Below are 25,286 nucleotides of genomic sequence, written 5' to 3' on the forward strand. Positions count from 1 at the left end.
AGTGACTAATGTAGACTGTGTATCGACAACTCCAAGAGGTGTTTCAGAACATACACTTACACTGAGCTACCATGTACTCAGTCACACACTCCGAAAATGTGCTTGCTTCATCAAACCCAAACTGTAAACTAAAAGCCTCTTTAGTGTGTGTGTGTGTGTGTGGGGTGTGTGTGTGTGTGTGTGTGTGTGTGTGTGTGTGTGTGTGTGTGTGTGTGTGCAGAGAGATCAGACTGGTTCTCTTCCACTTTTTGTGGGTTCTGGGGATGGAAGGTTGTCAGGCCTGCATGGTAAGCGATTTACCTGCTGAGCTACTGGTCCATCCAAAACTCTAAATTTAAGATCTCCTCCCTCACTTAAGAATTTCATTTAAAAAAAAATGCACACCTGTGTCTAGCCAGCTAGTCTTTCTGTTTGCTGAGCCAGTTCATCATCAACCCCAAAGAGACACCTGCAGCAGACCAGCCACGCTTAGCTTTCTTCTGTCAGCCACTTTCATGCCGGGATCTAACTTGAAAATAAAGCATTCCTATGACTTATCTTCAAATATATTCACATTTCTTATGAGGTTTCAAGAAACCACCTTTTAAAACAAGCACCAGTTGAACAGGAGACATTCAACTAAAAACACGTGAGCAATCACTGGAATGTGTAGGCCTTTACTATGTTCATTAGCACTGGGCAAAGCCAAGGTGAAAGAGGATCAGTCATCGGACATCAGTGGCTTTCTCTTCCTCAAGGAATAAAGAAGAAACCGTATTAAAAGGTACTAAATTTAAAATACAAAGTGCTATGTGGGTGGAATTCGAGATTAAAAATACCCCCTATGTCACAAACTTGCTGACCACCCTGTGACACCAACACAGTAGATCTTTAATTTGGCTGGTTCTGAAGAACATCCACCACGAGTCCAGTCACTCCCAGCTGAGGCTAGGCACAGTGCCACACCTTCAACAGCACAGCCCTTGCACCTTCAGAAGATACGAAGCATGGGCTAGGCGGTATCTTAATCTCAGGGCCAATCTCTAGCACCCAAACAACCCCCCATTCCTTTATACCCACAAGAAAGGAAGAAATAAGTAAAGGCAGGAAAACAGCTAACTAGCAGAACATTACAAAAATGTCCAAGTAAAAAGTCTGACACAAGACTTCCATTGTAGTCCCTATAAAGGAATAAAATGGCATTTACTTCTTTAAACCTAATATTTGTAAATTGCTCTGGCTGTAATACCTGAGGTTTATTTGAAATATGACTCTAATTAATTTTAGAAAATGTCTATGGAGGGGGCATTGAGAATTAGTTGAGTGAAACGTGTGGAAAAACAATTTTATGGTGCACATTTTACTAGGGGGAAAAAAACCTGAAATACAACTGACCCTTGAACAAAAAAGACAAAGTATGATAATGTACATGATAAGAAAGCAGAGGGGCTGTGTAGGAAGAACACAGTGGTAGGAAGAACAAGACTTGTTCACTTAGCTACAAAGCAATGGTTGTTCTACGATTTACTTGCAGTTTCTTGGGCAAAGAAATTAGGGGTGTACGCTAGAGAAAAAAGAATTAATGACAGGTCTGAAGATCAAGTAAAATTCAAATAAAAGAGGCTTTCCACTGGGAAAAGCTATGAAAGAGCAAGATGGAGAGTCATTCTGGAGAAGATACAATTCAATTTTGCAGAGATGGAAGAACCTACATAACAGCAGATGATGGCATAGAAGTTAAAAGGCTCAAAGTCCTTGTAAGTCAAATATCTAGGCCAAATCAAATATCACCAATTAAAGCATCTAATACTACATGTGCACTCCAGTGATGCTCTATAAATCCTTCTAAATGAATCATCATGGGCCCTTGCTATACTTCCTCATAGAATCAGAACCAGTTTTGATCACACTGTAACTCAGTAAACTCACTCTCTTTAGAAAAGAGAGTGTACATGAAGTTGAGCAGTCACAAGGACCATCACTTTCTTTTCAGTTTACATATTCATCATGGCAACACTGGGGCATCATTTTGAAATGATGAAAAAAACTATGTTGTTGATCTATGCACACTGAATCTAAGCGGCTGTAAAACCAAGAAGCTTGACTTACCTAGATGATCCAGAAAGAGCCTACCAGCTTTAAATTCCTATACTCTCAATTACCTTTTCCAGGTCACTGTGACAAGACCAAGGGGTATTCCCACCTAACCTACGAGGAGTCAAAAATACCACTACCCTTTACTGAACATCTGCTGAGGTCCATACTTTCTAGTTCTCACTCAAAAGCTCATTACATCCCTAGGAGCCAGCACTTCATTCATTTTACTCAGAAGAGTCAGCATTCTCTCATCTGTCCAAGTCAATCAAGGGGGTTAAGCCTGAATTCAATCAGGGTCTAACTTCAAAGAAGGCTCTTAATTTGTGTGTCTGAGGCACACACACATAACAGTACGAATATAGAAGGGCTAAAGAGATGGGCTGTGACTATGATAATCGAAAGAGTCCCTGGTTTTCTAGTAACAGTAGTCTTGTTGCCATGTGGGAAGGGACGAGTGAAGCCAAATATTGGGGGAGAATGGAAAAGGGAAGAAAAGATCTGATTTTCAAACACACCAAACAGACTTGACAGCTTTCTAACCTGGTGGTGAGTCTGGCTCGATGGCAGCTTGCCTTATATGTGGTAAGGTCCTACATTCAATCCTCAGAACTCCTCTAAATAAAGAGATCAGCAACAAAGTCTACGCTTAGCAGAAGGCTTAGTTTTTTTTTTTTTTTTTTTTTTTTTTTTTTACCGTAGTAGAATTCTAGTGCTAAGTTTCTGGTCAAGTAACTTTAATTCTCTCTTCATTAGTAAAGACCTTATCCTATCTTTCAGGGTACTTTATAATCCTTCTGGATCCCCCAAACAAAGGTATGACAACTATCCAAAGTTTATCTTTAGAATGTCACACGTGGTTATTTTCTATGTATCTAAACTTATTGTTTTTTTTTTTAAATGCCATTCACAATGGTTTCCAACTGACTCTACGCAAACTTCAATAAGTGTATCCCTAATCATAAAACCAAACACTGGTTTTCCGTGCCTTAATATTTTTTAGACTGTTACAAACAGTGTCACCAAGAGAGCAGAAAAGTTCCTAGAGTGGTTAGAACGCAGATTCCCCACAGTGTGCAAGACAAGTATTGCCACATGACACATCTGGGTGAACTTGAAGAGTGGGGTCTGAACCACCAACCCTAGGACAAACGCCCGTCCTTCCAGCTGATCCGGCAGGAGCAGGTGGCTTCGTGCCCCTAGAAGATCGTTTTATTCTTAGCCACACGCCCTCGCCAACAGCTGGGTTCTAACCTCCGTCCAGCCCCCCAGAGCCGGGTTTCGGCCGGCACCGAGGCCGGCAGACAGGTGAAAGGGGAGGAGGGAGGGGCCGCGGCGGTCGGTGGACGAGCCGGGTCCCCGAAGCCCTCCTGTCACCGCGGCCCCAGGCTGCACCGCCGCGTGTGGAGCTCGCGCGTACGAGCAGGGAAAGGAAGGCGATGGGAGCGGCGTGGACGCCCGGTCCTCGCCCAGCCCGGCCCCGGTCCCGGCCCCGGCGCTGCGCTCACCGTCTCGGCTTCTGTGTGCTGGGGTCCGGCACTCTGGCCCCCCATCACTCCGCGGAGGAAATTCATCTCGTCGCTCGGCCGCCGGCTTCCCCGACCCCTCGGCCACAGAAAACACGGCCGCCCCCGCCCCCGAAGGGCCTGGCCCCCCGAGCCGGCGCTCCGCACTCGCCGGCCTCGGCCACCGCCGCCTCCGCTCCGCAGCCGCTCGGGTCCCCGGAGCCCGGAAACAGCCACCGCCACCAGCCGCGGTGCGCATGCGCGGGGACGTGGCGTTACGTGGCGGCTCGAAGGGCGAAGGCAAAAGGGGAGAGGAGGGAGCCCCGCTCCGCAGGCCACGCCCACCAGCGCCCCCCCCCGGGCACGCCCCCTCCTCCGCCCGGCGCCTCTTGCTGCTGCTGGCCGCGGTCACCCACGTGGTCGCAGCCCAGCCCAGTCGGCTCGCGAGGATCTGATTAGGCTGCGCGCTTCGGCTGCTAGGTGTTTTGTCGCCGAGCGGGACCGACTGCGAGCTGTCAAATCTGAGGGCTCGTTTTGTTGAGTCGAAAGTGAAATTTTCCTTTGGCCGACGTGACAGGTAAGGGGGGTCCGGGCCCCCTGGGAGGATTCGTTTGCTTCTTTTGCTTAAAGCGATACGAGCGTGTGGCCTTTTGATCCTCGTAAATTGCATTTCTTCACAGGGCTTTGTTTGGTGGTAAATGGGGTGCTGAAGACCCCTCATTCCATCACCACTGGAGGGCGCGTTTCTGAATTCTTGCTCCTCAACCCTACTAAAAGGAATTCCCAGGTCTAAATACCAGGTATTCTGCTCATTTTTAAGTGTGAGAAAGAACCCACACCGAACCCTGCGTTTACCTCAGTCTAGTAAGAAATTAGAAATAAATTGTTCCAGAGTGTCAGTTTGGTAGCCAGTAGCATAACCCCCCCCCCATTAACTCTCGACTTCTGCATTTTCAGTGTTTTTTACATGCAAAAATGTCATTTTTCCAGATCGGTATACTTGTTCTTTCCAAATGAGGCTTCCAAGTACACATGCTTCTGGAATAGTCTTGTAAATGCCTTGACACCGGAAGGCAGCCTAGTGAGCCAACTGACTCATGCATCTCTCGGTTTGAATTCCCTGTAGGTCTCAGATGTGACGTTTAAGATTGAACTGTCTTTCCCAGCCTCCCTCCTAAAAGAAAAGAAAACAAAACAAAAGAAAAGAAAGAGAGAAAGGCCAATGCCCAAGCATGCTCAATAGTACCTCTACCCAAATAATTCAGCCAGGAAACTGAGAAGACTTTGGCTTTCCACCTTCACATGTCCAATGTGACTGTATAATTTGTATGTGTAGACTATTTCTCAAATCCTTCCTCTCTCTCCTTGAATACTCTGCTTGTCGATATTTCTTATATTCTCATTGTACAGTGAAATTTCAGCAGTAGCTTCCTAACTAGTTTGTCTACATTCAGCTCTGGCTCCCCTCAGTCCACCCTTGGATGAGTGAGCCAAGAAGAAATATGTCAGTTTCTTATTAAAATCCTCCAGTGCTTCTCCAGTGTCGATAATGAACCCCAAACTCCTTAGTTTGGCAAACATACCTGTTAGGGTTACAGCTCCTGCCTCCCTCACGTACTCAGCATCTCTCTCTTGCCTCAGTGTGCCTTTCCCTCCTTGTGAGGCAGTCATGCTAATTCCTTAAGCCTCAACTGCAGCATCTCAGGAGAGTTCCTTAAAATCAAGATGCACATCTGTGTGCGGTCACTTTGCAGGACCTACTAACAGGACCGTTTGTATACCAGTTGCTGAGTGTTCTTTGCCCATCATAAAGGGTGATTTGTTGGGTATGTGAAGAAATTGTTAAATGAATTTGCGTGACTAGTATGCCAAGGGAGAAGGTCTATTATGCCTGTGAATTACAGAACACACACCATAAAGGCCATGGTAAGGGTTCATTTTAGTCCAAGGTCTCAAGCCTAGACACAGGGCATGGTGGGTACTGCTGCCAGAAGTACTGGGTACTGAGTATTGTCCTCTGTTTGACATTTTGCTTTAGACATTTTCCATGGAGGCATTTTGTTGCAGCCTAAAAAAAGTAACCATTACATTCTCAGCAGTCACCAAGTAAAGCCTGTAAAGAACCTCTGCTAACAGTTTCCCCTTTCCCTGAGCCTGACCTTGCCTCTTCAGGCCTACCCTAAGGGATGGGCTCTGATATGATTGGAAGGGGCATCTCTTTCTGGTATTTGGTAATGGAATACAGGACCTTGACATTTTAACAAAATTGTTTTACAGAACAAGCCTTGTTAAAATATCTTGTTTTAAACTGTGGTGGACATAGTTGTCACGACTTAGAATGTTTCCTGTCATTTGACCTGTTTTGTTTCCTAACAGTATGCCCTGGGCAGGGAGCACTGTGGGTGGTAAGGACTGATGGATGGGCAGTTGGGTGAAGAAGCTAAGGGATAAACCTTGCCTCATTCCCCAGCCTCACAATCTCACTTCTGCTCTGCTCACTACTTGGGGTCTTCAGAGGAGGTGGAGAAGGGGTGGGCAAGTTCTTATTTCTGCCTCAGGTGGGAGCAGAGGGAGCCCAAACAGGGAGCAGCCCCGAGTGGACTCCTTATTTAAGAAGAGAGTTACTTACTAATGCAGCGATGCTGGGACTTTTGTTTTTTGAGACAGGGTTTCTCTGTGACTTTGGAGCCTGTCCTGGAGCTTGCTTTGTAGACCAGGCTGGCCTCGAACTCACAGAGATCCTCCTGCCTCTGCCTCCCGAGTGCTGGAACTAAAGATGTGCGCTCACTCACATGTTTTTGACTCTGGGATTTAGGATGAGAATGGAATGCCTCAGGGAAATTTCCACAATCTAAAACTTTGAGTGGATGACACAAATCTTTCATTTCCTAAACCTTTCCTGACCAAGGTCATCTATTATAATTCATTATTTTGAAATCCCTTTTTTTGTGAAAACCAATTCCTTCAATGGTTGAGCTTGCTTTTTTTTTTTCTTTCTGGGGAGGGGGCAGGGGAACTCAGAAAAGACAATGAAATATTGCACAAGATTGTTTTATAGCTTGGAGGTGGAGGAGGGTTGTCTATGCCTTAGAATGGTGGTCCTCAACCTTCCTAATGCTGCGGCCCTTTTATACAGTTTCTCATGTGGTAGTGACCCCCAACCATAACATTACTTTTGTTGCTACTTCATAACTGTAATTTTGCTACTTATATGATTCATATGTCTGATATGGGGGATGTCTGATATGCAACCCTCATGAAAGGGTCATTTGACCCCCCAAAGGGGTCACGACCAACAAGTTGAGAGCCACTGCCTCAGAGGTATGAGTAGAAGTGATCCTCTGTGTTTGAAACACATCTCATTCAGGTTTTTTAAGCCCTGTCTTATGACTATTCATTACCATCCAATTAACCAAGCCACATACAATGAAATAAATTGATAATGAAGCAACAGTCAAAGTTCATGACTAATTGATTACAATGTCAAGTACTTGTACCCATCATTTGCTAGGTTCTGTTCAAAGGGATTTGCATTAAAAAATCCTCCTGGGCTGGAGATGTAGCTTGGTGCTTGAAGCATGCTTAGAGCTAGAAGCCAAGCTCAGGAAGTGTATGTAGCTCAAGTTGGTACAGCATTTTTAGAGCATGCTTGAAGCCCTGGTTTTCATCCCCATGACGGTATCACCTTGAGGAGGTGAAAATGGAATTGGGGATGGGAGACCAGAAGTTCAAGGTACATAGCAAATTAAGTGGGACCCCAACAGAAAACACTATGCCACAAACACATCTTCCCACACATGCAGAAGGCTTGCTTATCATTTGTGTGGCCCTGGAATTCATTACTCAGTACCACAATAATAAATTTTTTTTTTAGTTTGTTTTTTGTTTGAATGTTTTGCTGTATTTTCTGAATTAGGGTTTCACTCTATGTAACTCAGGTTAACCTTGTGTCCACATCCTGAGTGCTGGATTACAGAATGTGTACTGTCAAACCTGACCCAATAATAATTGACTCAGTCCTCCCAGCAGCAACCCAGTGTTGTTGGCTCTGCTTTAGGAATGGGAGAATAAGAGTATCGCCTTGACCAGTGGTGTCCTCCTGGGAGTTGGCAGAGATGTTAACCTGACCAGTGGTGTCCTGTAGAATTGGCAGAGATGAACATGAGCTGGCATCTGGCTCCAAATCCTGTACCTTAGCAAATCCTTTCTGAAAATGTCCTCACAGAGATATGATTTACTCAACTCCTAGATCCTTCCAATTCCATTAAATTGACAAGTTTGATCATCATAAAACAAACAAACAAAAAAGAGTTTGATTATCATAGGCTGTCATCCTGGCACTTGGGTGGTGGTGGCACGATCAGGAGTTTAAAGCCAGCCTATGCTATATAGTAAACATGAAGCCAGCTTGAGATACATCAGGTTCTGTCTCAAAACAAAGCAAAAAACCATTAGCTATCACACACAGCTGATCTAAATAGCAGAAGGGTGTATATGAAAGTTCCCTGCCACTATCTGGTCACCTAGGCAGTGACATAAGCAATTATATATTCATCCACATGCAGTTTATGTGTGTGAGCACACATGTGCACGTGTACACGCGTATGCCTATGTGAGTGTAATACTGTTTTTGATAATACAAATAACTGTATTGCATGGTATCCACTGTTCTGTATCTTTTCTCCCCCTTTGATAATCTGGAGAGTAAACCCAGAGTACTGCCCATCTAGAAAAGTGCTCACTGCCACTGAGATAGTCCTCAGCCCTGTTATTCTTGTTTAATGTTGCTGTAGCTTGGCGACTATTCTAGATCTGCCTGAAGGAAGTGTCCTCATTCTTTCTCAATATGAGATACTTTCTCTTGTCTTTGGGGTGGGGTCTCATGTATCCCAGGCTGGCCTCAAATTCACTGTGTAGTGTGAGTATCCCCCTGCATTTACCTCCCAAGTGCTGGGGTTTCAGATGTGTGCCACTATGGCATTCCCTATTCATGCAGTGCTAGGGATTGGACATGGAACCTTGTGGGTGCCAGGCAAGCACTCTACTAACAATGCTCCAGCTCCAGAAATCCAGCGCCTCGAGGCTCCTTCCAAAGTATTGTGTAGGTTCTGGGAATCCATGTTAGAGGAAGGGGCAAGAAAAAGGTTGGGATTCATTCACATCCTTCTCCAACTGACTAGATTTCTAATGCTTCCTGTTTTGGTTTAAACAAAAAGATTCAGAGGCAAAAATGTTGGACAATCACCCTTCTCAGGAGATGGAAGTGGTGACTGGGGCCAGGACTTGGAATAGTTGGGATGCTGCACATGCCCTCAAGTCCAGGCTTCTTGCCCCACCTCTCTAAAAAGGAGCAGGAATTGTTACTCACCCGCTGGGGTTGTTTCTGAGATAACCTTGATTGAAACAGGGTGAGTGCTTGCTGGCAAATTTGAGGGCGAAGACCCAGCCCATCCTTGATGTGTATTGTCATTTTCTCAAGAACTGAACTTCTGCCAGGCGGTGGTGGTGCAGGCCTTTAATCCCAGCATTAAGGAGGTTGAGGCAAGCAGATCTCTGTGAGTTCGAAGCCAGCCTGGTCTACAGAGCGAGTTCCAGTGCTACACAGAGAAACCCTGTCTGAAAAACCAAGATCTGGTTCTTTGCTTCCATCATATGGTTCCTAGGAGCAGAACCTCAGTTGTCATGCTTGGCTGAGCTGCATCTCCAGCCCCTTGCTAGACTTTAAAATCGTTATCATCATTGTTATTACTACTTCTATTAATATCTATGTGTATTAGTGTTTTACCTGCGTATATGTCTGTTTGATGTGTGTGCAGTGCTTTCAGAAGCCAGAAGAGGGTGTCAGATGCCCTGGAATTGGAGTTACAGGTGGCTGTGAACCACACCATGTGGGTATTGGGAATCAAACTCAGGTCTTCTAGAAGAGCAGCAAGCACTCCTGACCGTGGGGCCGTCTCTCTAGCACCTGGTTGTTTTTAGAATGCCTTTTTTCAGCAATGCCACTGACATATGCTGGCCTCAGTCCTGGGGCTTTGCAAAAGGTTCAGCAGATGCTGCTGCAATTGTTGAAAAGAATTTGTATTGCATTTTTTATGTGCAAGGAGCTCTGGAGCTCTAGACCTTTGCGTGTGTGTGGTGGTGGGGGGGTGTTTTCCTGTTTCTAAGTTTAAGAAAATACGATCAATAGAAGTGCTTGCTTATAGAAAACTAAACTAGGCATCCCAAGCGATATTTTTACAAAACTATTGAGGAATAAGTTTGTGAGATCCGAGCCATAGCGTAGCACTTGCTTCTGCCGGGCATTTGATTGTCACCTCCCCACAATTATTGCCCTCTCTCTTTCCCCATAGCTGGCTGAACAGGCAGGTCCTATGCAGTTAAGACACAGGATTAGCATTTTTATTGTCCCATTCCACAGCTAGATCAAGCCTTTGAAGTTCTCATTACTGAAGATGCCAAGATTCCATGAAAGTATAAGATGATTTATTCTGAAATCCCAGCCCCCTCTCCACAAAGCCTGGGTTACAGGGCAAGTTGCAGCTGTCTGTCTTACTTGCTGGTGGCCCATGTGAGGATGTGGCAGGGCTGTCTGTCTCTTCACAACAGAATATAGTCTGACAAGGTAGTCTGGGCTTACCTTCAAAGTCCCTTCCCTCTCCTCAATTCCAGGTTTATTTATTTTAAATTTTACTACATACCTCCCACCCCACTGCGCGCGCGTGTGTTTGTGGTGTGGTACTAGGGCTCAGACCAAGGGTTGCAAGTGTGCTAAGCATGCTGCCTCCCACTCAACTACATTCCTAGTCCCCCACCCCCACCCCGTTGTAGTTCTTTAATGGAGTATGGAGTTGATTATGGGATGCTGATGCCTTATGATTAGTGACTACACCACCCAGATAACCAGGAAGAGCTCAGCTGAATAACTTGCAGGTATTAGGTGGAGAATCCATAATTGTCATGGATAGGTACATTGAAGACAGGAGAGAGTTAGGTGTGGAGGAGGGAGGATATAAGCCCTGAGAGACAGAGTCTCCTTCCCTGTGGCCTCTCTTCTCTGCAGGTGTGTACTAACACAGGGAACTGGCATCTGTACTGTGGCTCTGCTAAGGCTTCAACAGAGCATGCTGGTTTATAACCAAAGGAATTTTCTGTCGGATTCTATTTCTACCTGCAAGGAAGTAACTGAAGGTAGATGTGGTGGTTTGAGTGAGAATGGCCCCCATAGGCTCATATTTGAATGCTTAGTCCCAGGGAGTGGCATTATATGAAAGGATTAGAAGGATTAAGAGGTGTGGTCCTGTTGGAGGAAGTGTGTCAGTGGGGGTAGGCTTTGAGATTTCAGAAGCTCATGCCAGGTTTCTTGTCCTCTAGATCAAGAAGTAGCTATCAGCCACTGGTCTAGTATCTGCCTGCATGCCACAACACTCTGCCATGAAAACAATGGACTAAACTTCTGGAACTACCAGCAAGTCCCTAATTAAATGCTTTCTTTCATAAGAGCTGCCTTGGGCACAGTGTCTCTTCACAGCAATAGAGCATTGCCTAAGATAAAGAGCTAGAGGAGCTCCCTACTTGCTGTCCTTACCTCCTTCTCCCCATGTACAACACACGTCTCTCTGAGGCAGGGCTACAAAGTCTGTGAGACCCAAAGAGACTCAGAAAATTTACCAAGTACTTCGTTATCTACTGTAAAATTCTGGGATCCAAACTGACCGGACCACTCAGGAGGTAAAGGTAATTGCCATCTGATGACACAGGCTGGTGACCTGAGTTCCATCCCTTGTACCCATCTAGAGATGGAAGGAGATAACTGTGTTCACAAACTTTTCCTCTTACTCCACATGTGCTTGGTGTCATGTGTGTACTCACATCCTACATTCCCACAACACAGTTGGAAATAAAAATAGTGCACACATGCCTTTAATTCCAGCACTGGGCTCAGGAGGTCACCCTGGTCTACAGAGTGAATTCTGGGACAGGGTCCAAAGCAATACAGAGAAACCCTGTCTCAAAAAAATAAAATAAAATAAAATAAAAAGCAAACAAACAAAATCCCAGCACTGGGGAGGCAGAGGCAGGTGAATCTCTGAGTTTGAGGCCAGCCTGGTCTACAGAGTGAGTTCCAGGACAGCCAGGCCAGTTACACAGAGAAACCCTGTCTCCAAAAACAAACAAACAAACAAAACAAACAAAAAGCTAGGTAAGGTTGGTACATGCCTTCTCCCAGCACTCGGAATGTAGAGGCAGGAGGATGTTGCAGGCCAGCCAGAGCTAAATGAGGCCCTGCCTCAAAACAACAAAATCTCTTCCATCCAAGATCTCAGGTCTTGAAGCAGCCAGTGCCCTTCCTGAAAGGCTATTAACCAGGTTAGGGCCTAGAATGTGGGCCAGAGCAAAGTAACAATACTGGTATTTTTGCTATTAATTTGATGGATAGTAGATGTCAAGATCTTTCTCTTGAAAACATCAGGAATCCACACCATTTTAAACAAAGCAGGGTACAGACTGTTTAGCATATTTCATGTCAGCCTATATTAGCTCTTAACCAGTGAGTCATCATCCCGGTTCCTCACTGAGCACCATGGGGTGGTGGGGATTCAAAGTCATTTTCTCAAATCCATAGTTCCAAAATAGTAGGATGCATTGAAAACTGAAAACACTTTTCTAAATTTGAAAAGAAAATGTGCCTAAAGCCCTTGCCTCTGTGAAGTCGTAGTAGGATGTCCAAGCAGTCTCTGATGTCGAGGACCCACAGCAGGGCACATGTGACAGGTTGATCTGGCTGTCATTGAGGTCCTCGCAGCAGCTTTCGCTCTTCTGCCTACAGCTTTCAGAAGCTCAGCTCTGGCCAAAGCTCCCGAATACAGCAGCTTGGGCTTTCTTTTGTCATCTGGGAAGAATTGTCTTTCCTATATTCCAACCTTGCCCTCTTCCATCTCCCAGTGAGCTGTTTTGTTCCTAGAACTTGGTTTATGGAATCCTTGCCCACCCGCCTTATGGAGGTAGACATTCAGAAGAGCTGTTTGGAAAAGGGTCAGAAGGCTTCTAGGCAGGCCTGGAAGAAGGGGAAAGAACAGGGAGAGCTAAGAAACTGAATGAAATTGCTGAGTAATATCTACAGCCGAGTCACTCACATAAATACAGTGACCCCCCCCCCCCCACACACACACACTGCTTAAAATAGCTCACTGTACCAGAACACAGAAAAACAGATGTGCTTGGTTATTTAATTCAGCAAATGTTGGGATCGCTCTCTGTCCTCTGTACCAAGCCCCGCTGTTCTCTCCCATGCGTTGCTCATTCGAGACTTGGAATTCCTATCCCTTTTCACAGAATTAGGCCTGCCTTTAGTGTTGAATAGAGCCGAAAGGCACAGTTTCTTTGCAGATTTAGACAGTTTTCATTGCAATCCTGCCACTTTAGAATTGTAGCCTTGAGAAAATCACCACCCCTCCCTCCATCATGCATAGCCAGGGGCTGGGAAGATGGCTCATCAGTTGGGAGCACTGGCTGTTCTTGCAGAGGGAGGACTCCCTTTCAGTTCCCAGCACTCACATGGCAGCTTACACCTGTCTGGAACTCCAGTTCCAGGACTTCTGACACCCTCACACTGACATACAAGCAGGCAAAAGCAAAAACAAATACCAATGAACATAATATAAAATACAATTAATTTAATTTAAAATGATAGAAACTAGAGCTGTTGGTGGCGCACGCCTTTAGTCCAAGCATTCAGGAGGCAGAGGCAGGTGGATCTTTGTGAGTTTGAGTCAAGCCTGGTCTATAGAGCTAGTTCCAGGACAAGCTTCAAAGCTACAGAGAAACCCTGCCTCGGAAAAAAAAAAAAAAAAAAAAAAAAAAAAAAAAAAAGATAGAAACCAGGGCCTTATACATGGTAGGCCAGTGATCTACCACTGAGCTGAGCTACACCTGTAGGCCGGATTATTTACTGAGCTTTGCCGCCTCCACTGTGGTCTCTGTACACTGCAGCAGAAGGTAAGGTACCTGGAGGTGGACAGTGCAGGGTGAAGCCCCAGGATATTATATGGGCTCCAAGTTTTGTCTGCCTGCCAGGACATCTGATTTATTTTATGGCTGCCTATTGGCTCTTCTTTCTCCAGCATTATATCCTTATTCTGGACAGGAGAAGGGGTAAAGTGAGGAACTGAAGCTTCCCTCCTTACCCTTCTAACCTTTTGTTAATGAACTAATGTCAGGACAAGAGAGAGGCTGCAAAAGCTATATACAGAATGCCTCTATGCCCTTTGCCTAGAGCCTTCGGATGGAAGCCTTCTTAGTCACTTCATTCTCTGCAAATATATACATTTCTTCTTGAACCACCCCTGAGGAATTTCTTGGCATGCCCCCAAAGACTTCATAATCCAGTTCCTGAAGATGAAACCGTTTTCTTAAATAACACAGTGCTATGCTCTACAGACCTTTATTTTTTTTTTTTTTTTTTTTTTTTTTGCCTGTAGTCCCACTAAATACCTTCTAAAGGGGGATTTTGTTGTTGTTCTTCTGGTCCTGGATTAAAGTTTCATTTAGATTGTATTTTTAGTTGTCTTTAATAAAAAATAATTTCTTTCTGGGCAGTGGTGGTGCACACCTTTGATCCTAGCACTTGGGAGTCAGAGGCAGTCCGATCTCTGTGAGTTCGAGACCAGCCTTGTCTACAAAGAGTTTCCAGGACAGCCAGGACTGTTACACAGAGAAACCCTGTCTCAAATAAAACAGCAACAACAAAAGAATAATTTTTTAAAAAAAGAGAGAAGAGGGGGATGTAGAGATGGCTCATCAGTTTAGAGTGCTGGCTGCCCATCACTTGGGAGACAGAGGCAGACGGATCTCTGTGAGTTCAAGGCCAGCCTGGTATATAGAGCCAGTTCCAGGAAACCCTGCCTCAAAAAATCAAAAACCAAAAAAAGTTAAAAAAAAAAAAAAAAAAAAAAAAAAAAAAAAAAAAAAGAGTGAAGGCTGCTCTTCCCTGCACCCACATGGTGGCTCACAACTGTCTATAAAGAGATCTGGTGCCCTCTTCTGGCCTGCAGGCATACATGCTGGCAGAACACTGTATACAAAAATAAATACATAAATCTTAAAAAAAGAATTTCTTGTGGTGGTGGGGGTGTTTGAAAAGGGACTAAAGAAATGGCTCATTCTCATTAGTTTAGAACACTTGCTGCTTTTGTGGAGGGTCTGTGTTTTGTTCCCAGCACCTATGTGGCAGTACACAGCCATCTGTAACTTCAGTTCCAGGGAATGCCTTCTTTTGACCTCCATGGCATCAGGCACACATTGTATATCCAAGCAAAACACTGTACACATGAAATAAAGAATAATTTCCATGGCATCAGGCACACAGTGGTACTTGTGCCCACATTCAGGCAAAACACTATACACAAAAATAATTTCTTGGGCCAGGGAGGTGGCACAAAGGTTAAAAGCACTTCCCAGCAGCTCTATCATGGACTTCCAAACACCACTTGCAACTCCAGCTCCAGGGGATCTGATGCCTTCTTCTGGCTTCCTCAGCTACTTGAATTCACCAGCACATATACATCTACACCTAATGAAAAAAATAAAAGCTTAAGGAAAAAACAGTTTCTCTTTTCCTGTCTTTCATGGTCTTGACATGGAGTGTGCAATGTAGACTGCTCCTCAACCTCAGCTTGTCTCGGTTTCTTCCAGCATCCTGTCAGAGGTTCTACAGAATCACAGTTCTGATAGTGCATCCTGCAGAAGGTTCAGCACATCTAACTTTTCCATTATTAGTGATGGTATTTGTTTTGAGAGACTGTCATGTAGCCCATCCTGGCTTTGAACTTGCCATATAGCTACGGGTGACCTTGAATTCCTGCCTCCATCTCCCTGGTCCTGGTCTTTGTAATTAATACGTTGCATTGATGTGTATGTGTGTCGCCATGTTTATATACCCCATTTCTTTTCAAACTTTTATGTGGGGGTGGTGTATATGTGTCAATATGTCTGTCTGTATGCCTATATGTACATGTATATTTTTTTGTTTTTATGGCATTAGGAATAGAACCTAGGGCCTTGACCATGCTGCATAAAGTGCTTTTAACACTGAGCAAAGCACCCAGAACTATGAATAGACTCTGTCTCAAAACAAATTGACTAATAACTAGAATACTCCCAAACCACTGAGATGGAAATAGCATCATATTCGGATAAAAATTTGTCTCAGAGTTCTTCCTATTTGTTTCTCCTCCAGCCCTGGCCCAGCAGCTGATCTCTATTGGGCTGCTGATTATTTACTTATCCCCCAAGGTCATAGTCTGGAAAGACCTTGAGAGGGAAAATGGTCAGAGAATAATGGCATTTGCTCAGCTACATAAATAAACACAGCGTTATTATTTGTAGTTCTTAAAATATTTAGCAGAAAGAAAGAGGGAACTGTAAAAATGTTTTCCTCTCCTGACAGTTGTAAGAATTGGGATTTTAAAATTGCCTTGCTGTTGAGTGAGTTTGAAAGAGCGTGAACATTTAATGATTGGCAGCAGAGTCTCCCTTCATTCAACTAAACTGTTACACTGAATGTCATGAAATAGTAATATCAGTCCATGGCAGAAATAAAATATGGTACTAAGAGAAGAGCAAACTGGGTTTGAGTTACATATGTGGAATGATCACAGCTTTTTAAAAGTAAATATAGAGGGGGCTGGAAAGATGGCTCAGTAGTTAAGAGCACTTGTTGCTTTTTCAGAGGGCCTGGTTCAATTCCCAGCACTCTAGTGTGGGTTCACAAACATCTGTAATTCTAGTTCCATGTCCGACGACTTCTGGCCACCCCTGGCACCAGTCAGCATGGGATGCACAGACATACTTACAGGCAAACACCTATACATACAAAATAAAAACTAGTACATGTGCATAGGGGAAAATTTAGAAATGCAGTAAGGAGTGAAGAAAGAGTTGTGGAAGCACCTTTGGAGTCCTGCCAGGTCTGCTAATTGACTTTTGAGGAGAGCCTGGGGCTCTGACCGTGGCTGGCGCTTGAGCCCAAATGTCATCTCTTCAACTTTGGTGCCATCAGCTTCCTCCCTCCTGCTCTCCTCCCCTTTGCTCATCTTATCATTCCCTTTTAATGTTAGGTGGACATCTAGATCAAGAGAGGAGACAAGATTAAGAGAGAAACAGTTTTATTTATTAGGAAGAACTGTAAGGCCTAAGAACAGGGATTTGAACTCTGGCTTTATCTGTATTTATTCAACAATCATGGGCTGAGAGCTGTGCCATTGCTGACTAGTAATGGTTAAAAAAGACAAAATTACTGCCTTTATGAACATTATATTTTGGAGTAGAAAAACAATGTAACTTAAGAGGTCCTGGAAAGACACCTTGATCAAAAAATACCTGCCCAACCACCTGCATCATTTAAGATGATGCCATTTAGAGCTTGACCTTTTGGGTGAATAACTCTCTTTGACAATTCGAGTACCCATGGAAGAATAATGCTCCTTTTAGGTCATATGAACCTGCTGTGTTGTTTCTCAAGAGCTCCCTAAAGGAACCATGTAGGAACAAACATCTTAAGTGAGGAGAAGCCCTGTGAGAACTAATGATCCGGGAAGAGTGGACTTGAGTGGGTTCCAGAGCCGGCCCAGGAGGCTCCAGCAGAAAAACATGGCTTGTGAAAGGCATGGTGGATGCATCGGTAAGAACTACCCCATCTGTAAAGTATTAGTTTGTCTAGTGGATCTGGGCATCCCTGAGGGACGTATGTCTGTGGCCTTCTCAAGTGCTTCACAGCAGCAATTGTTTCTAGAGTGATCATCTCCCTTAGAACATGTACAAGAAATGACTAAGACTCAGTAACAGCCCACTGGAGGATACATACAGGCCTTAACTCATCGTATACAGCCTCTTGTTCACATTAAAAGACTATATTATTAACTGAGACAAGATCTCACTTTGCAGCCCTTGCTTGCTGTGTATGCCAGTGGGTCTTGAACTCACACAGATCCACCTGCTTCTGAGTAAAGGCATATGCCACCATCCCTACCTAAGATTATTTTTTTACTGAAGTGTATGTGTGAGTGAATGCCGCATGTGTATGGATGCCCTCAGGCCAGAAGTGGGCAGTGGGTCCCTTGGATGGTTGTGAGCCACCTGCTATGGGTGCTGGAAATCAAACCCAGGGCCTCTGGAAAAACAGAAAACACCCCTAATCACTGGCCATCTCTCCACACCCCACCCCACCCCCTCCTTTCAAACAACCATTTAACTGTCAGAGCCCTCTGGTCCCTTAAGTGACTAAGGCTCCGCTGGCTTTCCTATGTGCATCTCCTTATTCAGCTATACCTCCATCCTGGCTTTCTGAAATTTCATCATTTGCAAAGGAGTTCTTGAGGGATCTGTGCTGTTTGACTGCCAGGTCAGAGAAGCAGTGATTGTAACAATACAGGGACATCTTCAGGGATGTAGTCAAGTATCCATCTGCAGTATGTGCAGTATCTGCCAGCATGTGTGTGTGTGTGTTTATATGTCTGTCTGTGTCAGGCTTCATCGTTTCTTGCTTAAGCCAATGCTTTCCCTGTCCGTGTGGTCAGCTTTTTCTGGACCCTTGGCCTCTCTGCTATTAAACCTGCAGTTGCCTTGTCTATGTTTTTGACTCCAGTCCAAACCAAGCAAGGACTCACAGCTCAGTTAGCTCAGATTAGTCTTCCTGGCAATCTTGGTCCAATCAATAGCCCTGCTTCTATTTCCTGTGTTAGTTTGTGGCTTAGCTTCCAAATGTAAAGATGTGAGAGGGTTATGAATCTGATATATTTTACCATGGAAAAGTTCTGAAACCATCTGTTTTATGTGAGCACAATTCCAGTCAGTATCATTTGTAATTACTCCTGACCACTGTTCTGAGCTCTTTATGTAGATTATCTCCCTCAGTGGACCTACTTTCACCTTTTTTTGTTGATTTGTGTTTTGAAACAGGGCCTCACACTCTGGTCCAACCTGGATCAGAATGCATCTGTAGGCTTAAGCTCATGTCAGTCAGTTCTCAGTCTTCAGCAAACGTTGGCATTATAAGGACGAGACACTAGCTCCATCTCTTTTTATATATATATATAATTTATATTTTATATTTTATATACATGTGCTTTTGAGAATCGGGTCCTCTGGAACAGGAGTTATGGACAGCTGTGAGCTGCCATGGGTGCTGACCAGTCAGTGCTCTTAACCGTTGAGCTATCTCTCCAGTCCCCTGGCTTCATCTTTTACATGTTTGTTTTCTGGGAGCTGAGGGATCAAACACAGGGCCTCACATATACCAGGCAAGTGCTATATTACTGAGTTGCATCCATATCGCCTATCTGTTTTCACAGAAGAGGAACCGATTGAAAGAAGATCTCTCTCTCTGGCTTCCACCCTACCCCATCCCACCTCCTATTCCCCTTGTCTTTCCACTTCAGCCTCTAGTCACTGACTTCCTACCCTCTTGGTTTTCAGGTTGGGTTATTCAGCAGCCTAAAACTTAGCCCAGGCCACCGCTCCCGTGCTGGTATTTATATACTCTGTCTTAATGACAAGTAAGCAGGTGGTGCCTCACACTTAGCCCTGTGCCTGGTATGTGCTGAGATTTTCAGTAAAGCTTTGCTTTACTGTCCCATTCAGATCTCCTCAGCCACTTTTTAGCTTATATCCTCTCAAAAATTGAACCCAGGGGTCATCAGAGCTAATTTATTTTTTTCACAAGTTTGAATACAGGGTGACATAATGGAGTTGCAGGGTGTTATGACTAAAAGGTTGGCAACCCACAGAACAGGGGAACATGACACTAGGAAAAAAAAAATGAAATGAAGAGAAACTTCCACATTTTAAATAAAAATGAAACAACACAGTTGGGTGTGGTGGCACCCATGCCTTTTACCCCAGCACGTGGGAGGCAGAGGCAGGCGAATCTCCATGAGTTTGAGGCCAGCCTGGTCTACAGAGTGAGTTCCAGGACAGCCAGAGCTACAGATAAACCCTATCTTGAAAAACAAAACAAACAAAAAGAAAGGACATACTTGAACTTTATAGATTCATACTATTCCTGGAGTCTATTCCTGTATCGACTTGAGTTTGCCTAATCTCATATGATCTTGGAAGCTGAGCAGGCCTTGGCTTAGGTAGTACTTGGATGGTAAACTATCCCAATGGAGGGAGATAAGCTGGACCATAATAGTAAAATCATTTTGTTCTCCCAGATGCACATCCCCTCTCTTGTCATTTGCCTCACCAGTGACTGCTGCTGTCTGGTGTTGGCCTCTGGGAGGCCCTGCTTCCCCTGTAAATGTGGACTAGCAGGTGCTTCTCATTAACAGCAGAGCTGGGGTTCTGGCTGCTAGACCTGTACCATGTCAACTGTGAATGATGTCATCTTGGGTCAACTGGTTTAGAAGCAAGGTTCATTTACCTTCCTGTGTGGCTCGCTCCTTTCTCATGTTGGCTGTTACTGAACTGGGCCTTTTATTCTGAGCATGTAGGATTATTCGCCAGCCCTGCTGGTAGGAGCTGGAGCAAGATAAAACATGGTGAACCTTTCTCAACCCAGTCCAGAGAGGAGACGGATAGTGTCCAGAGTGGAGAAGGATAGTGTTCTAGTTTGCTTTTCTGTTCTTGTGATGAGCACCGTGATCAAAGGCTGATCATTGAGGGACCCCCTGAAGCAGGAACTGAAGTACAAACCATGGGGTGCCCTGATCTACTTACTGGTCTTTCCCCCCTGGCCTGCTCATCTCCTACCTCTCTTATACAGGCCTGCCCAGGGATGGTATTGTCTCTGGTGGGCTGAGCCCCTCTGCACCCATTAGCAATTAAGCAAATGCCCCACAGACAGGCTCACAAGCCAGGCTGATGGATGTAACATTTGAATTTACTGTGAAGTAAAGTTGTATTTCACGCATACACTAGCTGGAAAGCTGCCAGCAGTCACAGTAAAATCCAATTAGCTAATTCGATAAATTAGGATGTTTACATTTTTATTTTCAGGATTAGCATTTCATATAGGATTTCAGACTGTAAAGTGTGAAAAATATAATTTTTAATTTCTTATCTGTTTGACAGGATTGAGGCCTAGTCAGCATTTTAAAAAATGGTTACTTACTGTTCCCCTTGCTAGAATGCCTCGCCCAGGCTTGATGCAGGGATTGGAGCTTGTTCCTGCCTCAGCTTGCTAAACCGTGCTTTGTTCATGCCCTTTCTGACTGGAGGAGTGGATGGGAGGAGGGGACGGGGAGAGAGGAGGGTGGGGAAACTGGCTGGTGTGTAAAGTGAAAAAAGCGTCTAAAGGTTTATGGTGAGACTAAGTATTTGAATGACTTCTCACTCATCAGCTTCCAAACTGCTTTCCTTTGCTCACACCTGTGTGTCAAGGTGTTGTTTCTTCTGGGGACCAGAGTCTTGTGTCATTGTGTCTTTTATTACATTTTTCTCCCATTAAACAGTTACACTTAGTTACTTGGTTTTTTTTTTTTTCTTTTTCTTTTGGTGTCTTTTTTGTGTGTACATGTTTGTGTTAGTGTTTACACATGCCAGAGGTAGATTTAGATTTAGTGTCTTTTATCTGTTGCTTTCTACCCATTCCTTATTTTAAATTTTAGTTATTTGTTTTTATGTGTATGAGTGTTTTGCCCACATGTATGTCTGTGTACAGTTTTGTGCTTGCTGCCCCCAGAGGCCAAGAGAGACCAGTGGATCCCCTGAAACTGGAGCTACATGTGGTTTGGGGTTACCTTATAGGTGCTAGGAATCAAACCCTGCCTCTTTGAAAGAACAGTCATCAGTCCTCCTCCCAGTTTTTTGAAAGTGAGTCTCTCACAGAATCAAAAGCTCATGGATTCAGTTAGACTAGCTGGCTTGCATGTGCTACCCCGAGGCTTGAGTTGTTGGAGCAGGCTGCCACAGCGAGATTTTCCTATGGTTGCTGAGCATCTGAACCTAGGGCTTCACACTTCTCTACTAGGAGCTGTACCTGCTCTAGGGAGATGAACTGGCTCCCCCAGTTCAGTCTTTGTTTACCTCTAGCTGTTGAGGTCTTTCATTCCCCTCTGGCTGCATATTGGTCCATGTCACTTTCATTTGTGACCTAATGTGGACTTTCAGTGATGTCATCCTGATGTGTTCTAGACCCCAAACATTGCTTCTAATACAACCCTCATAACCACCAGAGAGCCACTATTACCTCATCATTTGGCAGCAAGTGGCAGAATTTGAGTTTGAAACCTAGTTTGGCTTGAACCCACAACAGTATATAAGACCATATAATCGTGTTCAATGCCCCAAGTGCCTTAAAATAGCTGAAATCCAAGTGTAAGTAAGATCTTAGAGTTGACCAAGACTTACCTGTGAGGTTTTTTGAATTTCATTTTCAGAGAGAAAGAGAGGGGGGAAGGAGGGAGAGAGAGACAGACAGAGATAGGTGGAGAGAGAGAGAGAGAGAGAGAGAGAGGAGAGAGAGAGAGAGGAGTACAGGTGACCACAGAAGCTGGTGGTACTGGATCTCCCTGGAAATGACATTTGGGAATCATTCTCAGGTCCTCTGTAAGAGCATTTTTTAGTATGTGCTCCTAATCTCCTAGCCATTTATGCAGCCCCTCACCTGGGGTTTTTTTAAAAATGTATTTATGTGACCAGGCATGGTGTTCCATACCTTTAATCCCAGCACTGGGGAGGCAGAGGCAGGCAGATTGCTAAATTTGAGGCCAGATTATTCAACAGACCAAGTTCCAGGACCGGCTCCAAAAGCCTGTCTTGAAAGAAAAAAAAGTTATTTATTTTGTGTGTGGAATTTAGAAGTGGGTGTTAGAGCCCCAGCATCTGGAGCTTGGGGATGATTGTGAGCGACCAGTGGGTGCTGGGAACTTTTGCAAATGCTTTAGCCTCGGAGTCACCTCTCCAGCCCCTCACCAGTGAAGTTTATTTTATTAAACTTCCCAAGCCAGTTTCTTTTAGTATAAAACAGAAACCATATACTGGCAACTCAAATTGTTGTGGGGTTGAGAACAAGAAACTGGCATAGAGCAAGTGTTTACTCTTCCAAACACAGCTCCTAGGCTCAGTAGTTGACAGCTGTTTTGCTATCATACCATCCGTGAAACAGCATTTTCTTGTCTGTATATGTGAATGAAGCTTTACATGATTCCCTTCCTCCATAGCATTTAGTACTCCCTAAAACAAGGCACCAGCTGTGTGTCACGTGCCATTATTCCCAGCACTCAAAGGTGTGAGAAATACTAAATATAAGTTGTTTCTAGCACATACTTTACAATTTGTGCTTGAGATAAGGTCTTCAAATCTTTTTACGTCCCCCATCTTGTAAGACTCCTACGAATTTGTTTTTGTTTTTTGAGACAGGGTTTCTCTGTGTAACTTTGTAGACTAGTCTGGCCTCGAACTCAGAGATCCGCCTGTTATGCAGCGAGGGGGACCTTGGGTTGGGGACCTCGGCGGATTCCATGGCAGGCGCCCGTGGCCGAGGCGGAAGAACAAACATGCCAGGAAGACAGAGCTAAGTGAGAAGTTTCATTAGAAAGGGAAGTGGTAAGGAAAAAGAAAATAGGTAAAGAGACGCAGAGAGGACCGAAGAGGGAACCAGGAAAAAGTCCTGCCTGCGCCAGGGGAACAGCAGGAAAGCGAGAGTAAGTGGGCTCCGGGTCTTTTAAAGGGGTCCTTTGCACCTTCATGCACACTACGCAACCATGGAACCCTGGGTGCTGACTGAGAGTGCATTCTGCCAGGTGATGGGCAGGCCAGCATAATGCCTCTGCCTCCCGGGTGCTGGGATTCAAGGCAAGCGCTACCACCGCCCGGCTTCCGGCCAATGTTTTAATCCCTCCACCTGGTAAAACTTGTTTACTCAAAGGCCCATTGCAACATTCCAGGAATTTGATGTCCTGGAGCTGTGATCCCTCTCACTCCCCAATTTGGACCCTAGCCAATGGGGAAAATACCTGAATTAGAATAAAGATCAAATGTACTTCCTATCTATGTGTGTTTGCTCTCCCTAGCACACCCTCTTGATAAGGAGTGAAGTTCGCTGTGTCTAGACACTTCAGTTGGAGTGGTGGTTTCTTTGTAACCCGAACTTATTTACAATTGAGCCAGGAAGGCCATCTTGAGTCCCAGGCCAGCCAGGGCTAAATTGTGAGACTGCCTCAAAATCAAAACAACAGTAAATACTGTAGCCTAAAGGGGTTTAGAAATTTGGGAAACCTGCTTCAGCCTCCAGAGCGCTGGAATTACAGGCATGGGGACTAGCCTTCAAGAGATCCTGGGAGTGGCCTAGCAAGAACTGGGAGGCTGCTTCAGCTCCCGGCTGTTGCCTGCCTCCCCTCCTGCTTCTCCTGGGGTGTGCGCTCGCTCGTCCCTCACTGCCAGGAAGGACTGCTCCACCCTGCACATCTCTGTTTTTCACCACCACTCTGTTCAGCCGGGAGACCCGGCAGCAAACAATACACAGGAAAACGCAGGGGGGTGGGGGGAGTACAAAGGCGACTTCTTGTGCTCCAGCCTGTAATTCCTGGCTCCTATTGAAATGGTAAAATAGGGAATTGCTGTTTCGCACCGCTCCGGGGTCCTGTATACCTTCCCTAGCCTGTAGGTGCAACTCAGGCTTTTGTGGCGCTTCTCTTCCCGGAAGTGAGCGATTTACCTTTCTGAGGAAGTTTCTAATGAGGGGAAAGTTAGGCAATTAAGTTGATCGGGACTCTGATGGGCAAGGAATTATCCCTTCAGGGTATTCTCTCCTTAACCTAGGTTGAGGGTTTAGCTTTTGGGGCAGGCCAAGAGGTCAAAACTTTCACAGACTTCGTATCGAGGATTATTTGCTTTATCAAGTTGAAAAAATTAGCAGAAGGGTTTGCCAAAGGTGGGCAGGACCAATGTCTCAAAAAGAATGAGATGTAGGTTGAAATTACCTTCTAATTAAGCTCACTTAAGAAAGCGAAATGACCTTCAGTGGGGAAGTGGACAGAGACAATAGCAAAGGGGGGTGGGGTGGGGAGGAAGAACCACAGAGAATTTCTTCTGGTCCATTAACAAACCGCTGGGGCTGAGTGAGTTTGTGTGAGACCCTGCCAGAAAAAGAAAAGAAAAGGCTTTGACCACCTCTCCTTACCCCCGCCTCTGTTCTTCCTCCCTGTAGGCTTTATTGTTGGTTTTAGTTTTTTGAGACAGCCTCCCTATGTAGCCCTGGCTGGCTTGAAACTCATTTTGTAGGGCCTCTACTCTTGGCGGGCTTCCTGTCTCTGCATCTAGGGTATGGAATTACAGATGTTCACCAGCACACCCACTTGTATTACCTGTTTTTTGGCTGATGTTTTCATTTCCTGGATGTCTGACTGCCTGTTAGCTCCCACCCACTGCTTTCAATGTCTATTTGCTGTCTCTCTGCCAGCCACTCGGTCCTCTCTGTCTAGTCTGCAGCCCTACACATCTTAGTTCTTGGCCTTTTGTAAACACTGAAGAAATACTCCCTGAGCCAGGGGGTCAATGGTAGCGTCCACCTTTAATTCCAGTGCTCGGGATGCAGAGGCAGGTGGATCTCTGTGAGTTCGAGACCAGGCTGCAAAGCTACACAAAGAAAAAAGAAAAGAAAGAAAGACTTCCTGAGTGGAGAGATTTGGGAAGGGGAAACCTAAAGGCAATTGCATAGTTGGCAAGGGTAAATGCTACTGGCTGGAGAGGGCTTCGGTTGGTGTCTTT

General features: G+C 44.9%; 2 protein-coding genes across 4 annotated transcripts in view; one reads left to right on the forward strand and one right to left on the reverse strand.

The window, feature by feature from the left end:
- Nucleotides 1-3,767, reverse strand: part of Uso1 (USO1 vesicle transport factor) — a 60,133-nt gene extending 56,366 nt beyond the window's left edge. For both annotated transcript variants that reach the window (XM_051198270.1, XM_051198269.1), the window contains exon 1: nt 3,582-3,767. In XM_051198270.1, coding sequence (XP_051054227.1) covers nt 3,582-3,647 — 66 coding nt within the window. In that variant the 5' untranslated portion in view covers nt 3,648-3,767. The remainder of the gene's footprint in view (nt 1-3,581) is intronic.
- Nucleotides 3,768-3,985: 218 nt separating this feature from the next.
- G3bp2 (G3BP stress granule assembly factor 2) overlaps nt 3,986-25,286 on the forward strand; it is a 68,634-nt gene continuing 47,333 nt past the window's right edge. For both annotated transcript variants that reach the window (XM_051198271.1, XM_051198272.1), the window contains exon 1: nt 3,986-4,155. The gene's annotated coding sequence lies outside the window, so the exon portion shown is untranslated. The remainder of the gene's footprint in view (nt 4,156-25,286) is intronic.

The sequence above is a fragment of the Phodopus roborovskii genome, unplaced genomic scaffold, assembly GCF_943737965.1.
Source record: "Phodopus roborovskii unplaced genomic scaffold, PHOROB, whole genome shotgun sequence".
In the NCBI taxonomy this organism is placed as follows: Eukaryota; Metazoa; Chordata; class Mammalia; order Rodentia; family Cricetidae; genus Phodopus; species Phodopus roborovskii.